The sequence below is a fragment of the Vicia villosa genome, unplaced genomic scaffold (assembly GCF_029867415.1).
Source record: "Vicia villosa cultivar HV-30 ecotype Madison, WI unplaced genomic scaffold, Vvil1.0 ctg.002102F_1_1, whole genome shotgun sequence".
Taxonomy (NCBI): domain Eukaryota; kingdom Viridiplantae; phylum Streptophyta; class Magnoliopsida; order Fabales; family Fabaceae; genus Vicia; species Vicia villosa.
In genome coordinates this window covers 210,152-221,129 of record NW_026705839.1, presented here as the reverse complement: position 1 = coordinate 221,129, position 10,978 = coordinate 210,152, and the positions used below count along the sequence as shown (strand labels likewise).

Sequence of the window (10,978 nt, the reverse complement as noted above, 5' to 3'; positions counted from 1 at the left end):
ATGGCCAAGAATGGTATGAGTACTACACTACAAAGGCCATTATACGTGTCTTCGTTAGCTGAATTTATTCTTCAGACTGAATTGCCCAGGGGAACGAAGGTGCCTAATTATACTAAGTTTGGGGGAGAATCTGGCGAATCGACAATAGAACATATCGCTAGATATTTAACTGAGTCAGGGGATTTGGATCCCAATGAGAATTTAAGAGTAAAAAACTTTCCTTCTTCTTTGACCAAGGCAGCCTTTGCATGGTTCACTTCATTGGCCCCTAATATAACTGATTCATGGGCCAAATTGGAGAAGAAATTCCATGAGAAATTTTATGAAGGACATTCCAAGATTAGTTTGGCAGAGTTTTCAGACATCAAGAGGATATTTGCTGAAAGCATTGATGACTATTTAAATAGATTTCGGTCATTAAAAGCTAGGTGTTTCACACAAGTGCCAGAGCACGAAATTGTTCAGATGGTTGCTGGGGGTTTACATTATTCCATTAGGAAGAAAATAGATACAACTTTTGTGAAGAGTATGTCACAATTAGTTGATAGAGTTCGACATCTCAAACGGCTAAGATTAGAAAAGACTAAACATATTAAGGCTAAAAAAGAAAAGATAGCTTTCATAGATTATGATTCGACAGGTCCCATTTATGAGGCTGATTTGTTAGAACAAGATTTGTTCTGATCAATTATCTTAGTTTTGATGATAACAATAATATGAATTTTGCTTAAGATTATATGGTACTCTAATCCAATGCAATTTCCTTTTCAGGAAATATATAAAGAGTATGCATAATTCAGCGCTCAGAAGCTTTGTCTCAAAGGGTTCAACATGCAACATCAGAACATGGTCTGGCAAGACATCAGAAGATGGTCGAAGCAGAATCAGAACATGGGTCTATGGAAGCATCAGAAGAACATGAGATCAGAAGCACTGAAGTTCTGATGGTATCACGCTCAGAAGCACTTCAAGGTCAGAAGATCAGAAGATGCTTTGCACCAAGCTGTTTGACTCTGATGATATTCAAACGTTGTATTCACAAACATCAGATCAGAAGGAAGTACAAGTGGCAAGCTACGCTGACTGACAAAAGGAACGTTAAAAGCTACTAAAGGCTACGTCAGTAGACACAGCGTGAACAAGGCTCGAGGTAGTTGACAAAAGCGTATAACATTAAATGCGATGCTGTACGGAACACGCAAAGCATTAAATGCACTCAACGGTCATCTTCTCCAACGCCTATAAATATGAAGTTCTGATGAGAAGCAAGGTTAACAATTCTGACGATTTGCAAAACAATTAACTTGCTGAAACGCTGTTCAAATTCAAAGCTCAGAAACTTCATCTTCATCAAAGCTCACTACATTGCTGTTGTAATATATTAGTGAGATTAAGCTTAAACGTTAAGAGAAATATCACAGTTTGTGATTATAGCTTTTAAGAAGCAATTGTAATACTCTTAGAATTGATTACATTAAGTTGTAAGGAACTAGAGTGATCGTGTGGATCAGAATACTCTAGGAAGTCTTAGAGGGTATCTAAGCAGGTTGTAACTAGAGTGATCGTGTGGATCAGAATACTCTAGAAAGTCTTAGAGGGTATCTAAGCAGTTGTTCCTGGAGTGATCAGTGTGTGATCAGAAGACTCTGGAAGACTTAGTTGCTGACTAAGTGGAGAACCATTGTAATCCGTGCGATTAGTGGATTAAATCCTCAGTTGAGGTAAATCATCTCTGCGGGGGTGGACTGGAGTAGTTTAGTTAACAACGAACCAGGATAAAAATAACTGTGCAATTTATTTTTATCTGTCAAGTTTTTAAAGCTACACTTATTCAAACCCCCCCCCCCCTTTCTAAGTGTTTTTCTATCCTTCAATTGGCATCAGAGCGCCGGTTCTAAGGTGCAAGCACTTAACCGTGTTTAGAAAAGATTCAGGAAGAGAAAAACGCTTCAGTAAAAGATGGTTGATGAAAGTGAAAAGTCTACACCTGCATCTACATCTGGCTCTGCTGAGCAATACAACGGTAACAATGGTTATACTAGACCGCCGGTATTTGATGGTGAAAACTTTGAATACTGGAAAGATAAACTGGAAAGTTACTTTCTTGGTCTAGATGGTGATCTATGGGATCTTCTGATGGATGGTTACAAACATCCAGTAAATGCCAGTGGCGTAAAGCTGACAAGGCAAGAAATGAATGATGATCAGAAGAAGCTCTTCAGGAATCATCATAAATGCAGAACTGTTTTGCTGAATGCTGTCTCTCATGCTGAGTATGAGAAGATATCTAACAGGGAAACGGCCTATGACATATATGAGTCTTTGAAAATGACTCATGAAGGAAATGCTCAAGTCAAGGAGACTAAAGCTCTAGCTTTAATCCAGAAGTATGAAGCCTTCAAGATGGAGGATGATGAAGACATTGAAAAGATGTTTTCAAGATTTCAAACTCTTACTGCTGGATTGAGAGTTCTTGACAAGGGATACACCAAGGCTGATCACGTAAAGAAGATCATCAGAAGCTTACCCAGAAGATGGGGTCCTATGGTGACTGCATTCAAGATTGCAAAGAATCTGAATGAAGTTTCTCTGGAAGAGCTTATCAGTGCCTTGAGAAGTCATGAAATAGAGCTGGACGCAAATGAGCCTCAAAAGAAAGGTAAGTCTATTGCATTAAAATCCAATATCAAGAAATGCACTAACGCTTTTCAGGCTAGAGAAGAAGATCCTGAAGAATCAGAATCTGAAGAAGAAGATGAACTGTCCTTGATCTCCAGAAGACTGAATCAACTCTGGAAGAACAAGCAAAGGAAGTTCAGAGGCTTCAGAAGTTCAAAGAAATTTGAACGTGGAGAATCTTCTGATGATAGAAGATTTGACAAGAAGAAGGTCATGTGCTATGAATGCAATGAACCTGGACACTTCAAGAATGAATGTCCAAAACTTCAGAAGGAAAATCCCAAGAAGAAGTTTCATAAGAAGAAAGGTCTTATGGCAACCTGGGATGAGTCAGAAGATGATTCAGACTCTAAAGATGAGCAGGCTAACTGTGCGCTGATGGCGACAGAAGATGACAGATCAGAATCTACATCAGAATCAGATTCTGAAGAGGTATTTTCTGAACTTACTAGAGATGAGTTAGTTTCCGGTCTAACTGAAATTCTGGAACTCAAGTCTCAGATCAGTCTCAAATACAAAAAGCTGAAAAAGCTATTTGAATTTGAAACAAAGAAGCTTGAGTTGGAGAATTCTGAATTAAAAGAAAAACTTTTAAAATTATCCAATAATGTTGGATCTCCTTCTGATTCAGAAAAATCCACTCCTAGTCTAAACCATATTCTGAAAGAATATGATTTAAGTTTCAGGAAGTTCTTATCTAGAAGTATTGGCAGAAGTCAGCTAGCTTCTATGATATATGCTGTGTCTGGAAACAAAAGAGTCGGCATTGGTTTTGAGGGTGAAACCCCATACAAACTTGAACCTGTTGATGAAATGAAATTCACATACAAGCCATTGTATGATCAGTTCAAGTATGGCCACTCCCATGATATTAGGCACACTTCACATGCTCAAAGTTTTCACATAACACACACCAGAAAGCATGTGACACAACCTAGGAAATATCATGAAACTCACATTAAAAATTATCATGCTGTTCCTCCTATTGCTTACAATGTTAAATCCAAGTTCAATCAGAACTTGAGAAAATCTAACAAGAAAGGACCCAAGAAAATGTGGGTACCAAAGAAAAAGACTATTTCTTTTGCAGATTCTCTTGGCGACAAAGAAGATAAAAGTCAACATGACATGTCACCTGGACTCAAGTTGGTCTCAACACTTGAAGGGAAGAAGGACTGTCTTCCAAGTTCTGGAACTTAAATCTGTAGAAGAAACTATATTCGTAGGAGATCAGAAAAGGAAGTTTAATAGTCTTGGAACCATCTGTTTTGTTTGTTTCTATAGCATTGATGTTTCGTTCTTGATTATTCTGAATGCTCTAAATGCTACAGAACACACAAATTTGAAACATTGATTGTGGACGAATCAATAAATATCTGGTTTGATGATAAACTTGTTTCTGATGAAACAAAGCAGCTTAAGAATTTCTGCAGATACAGTTTTGTCTTATCAGAAGCTGCAGATCAAAGAAGTGAATCCCCAGAAGCTGTGTATATCAGAAGTAATGGATCAGAAGATCATTCAGATTTATATCAGCACACTTCAGAAGGAGTGTCTCCAGAAGAGAAACTTGATCAATTTAGAAGCAGTGATCAGAAGGCGTAAAGCCTATTGAATATTTCACACCTGTCATCCATTATCTGATGGTGAACACGTGTCTGTACGGTTAGTACAAAGCGTGCAGTTGAAAAGACGCCGACCTAGGTAACTGTATTAAATCATTTCATTTACTATGTTCTCTCTCCTAATGTCATTTCTCATTAAATGCATAATGATTTCTTTTTAAATCCTTTAAATAACCCGCTTCATCTTCATTCCCTCTTTTTCTCTCTTTCTCTCTCTTTTGTGCATTCACTTCGTTGCATTTCTCTTCAAACCCTAGTTTTTGATTTGATCTCAAAGCATTATCATCATGAACTCATCTTCTTGTTCATCAAATTCAAAAGAAAGGCTCACTTCTACACAGATCCTTTTAAACAAATATGAGCATGCTCCATTGAAAACATGCTTAATACCCACGAAAGAACTGGAAGTTCTATGTGAATCTGCTGTGGACATCAACAACCTTAAAGCTAATGGCTTTCAGTGTGATGCAAGAATCCTTGAGCAAGGATGGTCTAAATATCTTAATAGATTGGTTGGTCCAATTTATCCTGATCTTGTGAAGGATTTTTGGATACATGCAACGGTTACTCCAACTGCCATCATTTCATTCGTGCTAGGGCATGAAGTGGTTATCACTGAGAAGCTCATCAGGAAGCTGTACAATCTTGATGATGAAGAAGGTTGGTCTGGTCTTCAACCCAATACAGTTGACTGGACTCCAGTTGAAAAACAAATCTCTACGGTTTTTGGAATTGATTCTCATAACACGGGCACCTTAAGGCCTTTTTATAAAGTATGGGCTGAGATTATTTTGGGTTCTCTTCACCATAGAAAAAGGATGCTCTCCTCCTCCTACATCAGTCCGACTCACAAGTATACTCTTTTCTGCGTTGGCAAAAAGATAGAGATCAACATCTCTCATATTCTGTTTGAGAATCTGAAAACTTCTATCTTTGAGTCAAGAGAAGATGAAAGGGCGAAGTACCCTCATATTCCAAGAACAACCATTCCATTCGGAAGGATGATTTCAGACATTCTGATTGAAAGCAAAGTGGTGGACTCCATCAGAAATCTCAATGCATCGCATTTTCTTGGAGTAATTCAAGGTCCCATCTTCAATGGTGTTGATTTGTTCAGACTGGAACTCATTAAGAATGTACCTTTTGTGTGCACAAGCTTTCCTGACATTCTGTCAAGAAGAATTGCTGTTGAAGGATTCATCTCCTTGTTTCATAAAGAACTTGATCATGTTGTCAAGCTTTACTTGGAAGATTGTGTTAGGAAGCAATCAGACGTTGATCCTGCTTGGATCCGTGGCAGAGTACTCCCGTCCAAAGATGATATTCTGAAGAAGGATAAGAAGGAACGACAGGCAAGGCTAAAAAGAAAGGCACAAGAAGATGAGGCTGAGAGAGCCAAGAAGTTGAGGGTCACCTATGATCCTGACAAGGTCGGCTCTTCTGAACGAAGGAATAAAAGGATCAGAGACTCCTTTCACAAAACCAGATCTTCACATGCTTCTTCTGAACACTCCTCCAGGCAGGTTTTTACTCCACCTCCTTCTGTCCCTAAACCATCTTTCCAATCACCTCCATCTGAACCAAAAATAAACTTCACCTTACCAAATCCTTCTCCATCATCCTTCTCCTCTCCCATTCTAAATCCCACACCTTTAAGTATTCTTCCCCCAACTCCTTCAGATAAATCTTTCTCACCAACTCCTTTTACAAATACTTCATCCTCGTCTCAATCTATCATTTCTGATATTCCATCCTCATCAATCATTCTCTCAGATATCCCTTCTTCCTCATCCACCGTACCTCCACCTTCTATATCCCATCCCTTACCTACCAGAAAATCTAAACCTTACTGTCTTCTCTACCCTGACTACAAATTCACCTTCAATCCGCCTGAACCTGAACCCTATACCTACCTGGAACTTTTCAGACATGAGGTGATTAGCAGTCTAGACCTTCTGAAGGATGCATTTCTAAATGGTCTGGATGATGTTTCTACAAGAAATCTCTGGAGAAGATTTCGCAAGGATTTTCAAGTAGAAGCAATGGGAGTACAGAAAAGACTAGTGGCTGCTGCCCCTGGTTACCCTGGTTACCTTCTGGAGGAAGATAATGGTATATACTACCATCCTCTCAGAAATTGTGTTGCTGCAGAGGAGAAGCCCTTCTTGGATGAGATGGAACAATTAAGACTGGCTGCTGAAATGGAAGCAAATCCATGCAGGGATATTGTTATCTTTATTCCTGATTATCCTGTTCTGCTCGGAGACTTCAAGACTCTCTTTGACTATCTAAGGGAAAACCCTTCTGAGAATGATCCAAGCTTGGTCATTCCAGAAGTTGTTGACCCACCAGAAGTTGAAGGTCCTTCTGCTCCCAGGAATCTAGCTGCCATTCTTCAGGCACTTGAAAATGGAGACTCGGAAATTCCTGCTGCAGAATATGGAGATGCTTCTATGCAAGAAGCAGATGCTGAAGATCATGTTGCTAAATCAGATCCTGTTGAGGAAATCCCTGCAAATGATCTCTCCATGGAAGCTATAGATCAAGTTGTTATTCCTGTGGTTGAAAGCGGCGAAGCTTCTTCTGATGAATCTTCTCGCCTTGCAAGGACTCTGGAAGAAATTCAGAGGAGACAGGATGAGCAAAGCTCAATCAATGCTGAGTATAAAGCTTTCATGGTGAGGCAAGATGGACACAACAATGAGGTTCAAGAGATGCTGGCCAAGATCTTGTCAAGACTAGGGCCATCTTAGATTGAGTCTGTGTTGTTTCTTTCTTTTTCGTTGCATCTATTTTTTTTTTGTGCATCTGATCTTACTTATCTCCATGTACTTCTGTACCTGCTGTTTGAACTTCAATGAACTCATCTTCTTCCTCCGTGTGTTTCGTTTTGTTTGTCTCTGAATCTTTTTTGCTTTTTGATGATATGACAAAAAGGGGGAGAAGATAAATGATAAATGATTTGATTAATCTATCAGTTGCTGGGTAAAGCTCCCACACATTTACTAACAAGAACTGCAAGTTCTATATGGTTTAAGTGTTTTGCAGGTATAAAGAAGTGAAGAGAATCTTCAAAGCAAACACAAGAAGCAAAACCATAAGAAGTGTTATTCTGTAAAAAAGAATAAACTCATGGAAACTGAAGCAAGCTGAGTGCTGTCAAGCTTCAGAAATCAGAAGCAAGAAAGAAGAATGAATCAGAAGCACTGATAATAGAATTTGATCCATATTTGTCTATTTGCTCTGGCAAAATTCTATTTGCTCTGATACATTATTTTAGCCTATATGGCTCTGATACATATCATGTGTTCTAATATACATTTTATGTTCCGACTCGTTCATGCTGACTTTTGTCGTTTAGTTTTTGTTCTGTAACATTTCAGGATGTAAAGATGCTCTGATGATGCTCTGGTACATTCAACAATGTTCTGATACAAATCTAGCATGAAGTGATGTTGGTAGAAATTCAAAGCTCTGAAGCTATCCGAGGGAAGCAGAAATCAGAAGCTGTGAATGTTCTAAAGATCCAGAAATTCAAGTTCTGAAGCTGTCCTAGATGGAAGCAGAAATCAGAAGCTGTGAATGTTCAGAAGATCAAAGAAATTCAAGTTCTGAAGCTGTCCTAGATGGAAGCAGAAGTCAGAAGCTGTGAGTGTTCTAGGGATCTAAAGAAATTCTAGTTCTGAAGCTGTCCAATGGAAGCAGAAGTCAGAAGCTATGAATTCTCTGAAGACAGAAGCTTATGTGATCGTCTCTACCGAAATAATCAGGGAAGTCTTTTATTAAAGTTCTTCGAGTATTTATTTCAGGGGGAGATTATTTATCTCTGGGGGAGATTGTTAATCTCAGGGGGAGACATATTCATATGCTTATGCTATAGCTGTGTAATTTGTCTTTTGCCGTCTGCTCTTTCTGATCGCAAATTCATATCATTTATATATGTTTTTGTCATCATCAAAAAGGGGGAGATTGTTAGAACAAGATTTGTTCTGATCAATTATCTTAGTTTTGATGATAACAATAATATGAATTTTGCTTAAGATTATATGGTACTCTAATCCAATGCAATTTCCTTTTTAGGAAATATATAAAGAGTATGCATAATTCAGCGCTCAGAAGCTTTGTCTCAAAGGGTTCAGCATGCAACATCAGAACATGGTCTGGCAAGACATCAGAAGATGGTCGAAGCAGAATCAGAACATGGGTCTATGGAAGCATCAGAAGAACATGAGATCAGAAGCACTGAAGTTCTGATGGTATCACGCTCAGAAGCACTTCAAGGTCAGAAGATCAGAAGATGCTTTGCACCAAGCTGTTTGACTCTGATGATATTCAAACGTTGTATTCACAAACATCATATCAGAAGGAAGTACAAGTGGCAAGCTACGCTGACTGACAAAAGGAACGTTAAAAGCTACTAAAGGCTACGTCAGTAGACACAGCGTGAACAAGGCTCGAGGTAGTTGACAAAAGCGTATAACATTAAATGCGATGCTGTACGGAACACGCAAAGCATTAAATGCACTCAACGGTCATCTTCTCCAACGCCTATAAATATGAAGTTCTGATGAGAAGCAAGGTTAACAATTCTGACGATTTGCAAAACAATTAACTTGCTGAAACGCTGTTCAAATTCAAAGCTCAGAAACTTCATCTTCATCAAAGCTCACTACATTGCTGTTGTAATATATTAGTGAGATTAAGCTTAAACGTTAAGAGAAATATCACAGTTTGTGATTATAGCTTTTAAGAAGCAATTGTAATACTCTTAGAATTGATTACATTAAGTTGTAAGGAACTAGAGTGATCGTGTGGATCAGAATACTCTAGGAAGTCTTAGAGGGTATCTAAGCAGGTTGTAACTAGAGTGATCGTGTGGATCAGAATACTCTAGAAAGTCTTAGAGGGTATCTAAGCAGTTGTTCCTGGAGTGATCAGTGTGTGATCAGAAGACTCTGGAAGACTTAGTTGCTGACTAAGTGGAGAACCATTGTAATCCGTGTGATTAGTGGATTAAATCCTCAGTTGAGGTAAATCATCTCTGCGGGGGTGGACTGGAGTAGTTTAGTTAACAACGAACCAGGATAAAAATAACTGTGCAATTTATTTTTATCTGTCAAGTTTTTAAAGCTACACTTATTCAAACCCCCCCCCCCTTTCTAAGTGTTTTTCTATCCTTCATGATTATGCCTCGTCGGCAGAAGTTGAAGTCGACGTGGCTGAAATGAAGTCAGGATCTGCATATGAGTGTCGGTCGTTATTACATGCACAAGGGAAGAATCTCGTCGAAAACAATCCAAAATTTCCTTCAAAAACTTATACTTTTGATGTCACAAAGTTTGAAGAAATTTTTGACGTGTTAGTTAAAGATGGTCAAATGGTAGTACCACAAGGTACCAAAATGCCACCATTAGAGCAGAGACAAAAGAGGAGATTTTGTAAGTATCATAGTTATTTGGGTCACAATACATATAATTGTTATCTTTTCAGAAATCGTGTTCAGAAATCAATCCAAGAAGGCAGGCTGAAGTTTGTTGGCCGCAAGATGAAGATCAACGCGGATCCTCTTCACCAGGAAGAAGCTTTGTTCGTTGACCCAATTGAGATCAACATGGTCGAAATAACGGAGTATAATGATGCTGACATGGTGGAAGAGACTAGTGAGAGCCCTGACGTCGACTTGGCTAAAGTTTACCCAAGGCCTTATGAGGACTTGGTGTACTTTTTGTATCGTTGCAAGAACAAGGGTTCGCAGGTATGTCTATGCCCTAGGTGTGGTGATGTCACTAATAAGGTTGCTGCTGAAAACTTTCAAAGGCTGCAACTTGGAAAAAAATAAGGGCAAGTGGGCTGGCCAGAGGCGTTATCCACTAAAGGAGGGAACCTCAAGAAGGACCATGGGAAACTCCCAGCCAAGGCCAAGAAGTTATGTGTCGTCGGCTGGTGCTCCTAGGGGTACCTGGATCAAGCCTCAAGGAAGGTTGGAAGTATCTCAAGGTGCTGCTGCTGCCACCAGAGGAGGTTTGGCTGTTAACTACAGACGTGAGTTTAAGTCTGAAAAGAAGACTCATGTTTCTGAAAATTATTTAGGAAAGAATCCTATGACAAGAACTCAATGGAGACGTTTTCAACGTCGCAAGCAAGCTAAGAGAGAGGCTGCTAAGGAGAAATTTGAAAAGAATATGGCAAAAGAGGCCAATTCTGAAAAAAAAAGGTTGTTGTGAAGTTCAACAATGCTGCTAAGGAGAGGATTAGGGAGTACGTGTGTTGACCAAGTGGCGGAAATTTTTCTGATGAAGTCACTGATGATTTCAAGTCAGAATCTGAAGCAAGTATGGACATCTTAGTGAATATGGTGTCGATCTTGCCAGAAGAATATAACTACATCACTGAGGTAGAGGAATCGAAAGATGCCGATGTTGAAGAAATAGCTTTGTATAAGCCAAAGTGTTACTTTATTGTGAATGATGGCTCTGTGGATAATCAAGAGGCGGTTTTTGATAGGCCTACCTTGGCTATGAGAAGTCATATGAAACCTTTGTTGATTAGAGCCAAAATGGAGGGAGTTACTATTAACAAAGTATTGGTGGATTGTGGTGCTACTGTGAATATCATGCCACACCACATATTGAAAAAAATAGGCAAATATGATACAAATGTAAGGTCCAACAATG

The 10,978-nt window shown here is 39.0% G+C and overlaps 1 protein-coding gene across 1 annotated transcript; it reads left to right on the top strand.

Annotated features, from left to right (window-relative positions):
• LOC131637862 (uncharacterized) lies at positions 1-10,143 on the top strand. Its single transcript, XM_058908431.1, has 2 exons — positions 1-640; positions 9,506-10,143. The coding sequence occupies exons 1-2, from the start codon at positions 1-3 to the stop codon at positions 10,141-10,143; spliced, it is 1,278 nt and encodes a 425-aa protein (XP_058764414.1).
• The last annotated feature ends 835 nt before the right edge of the window (positions 10,144-10,978 follow it).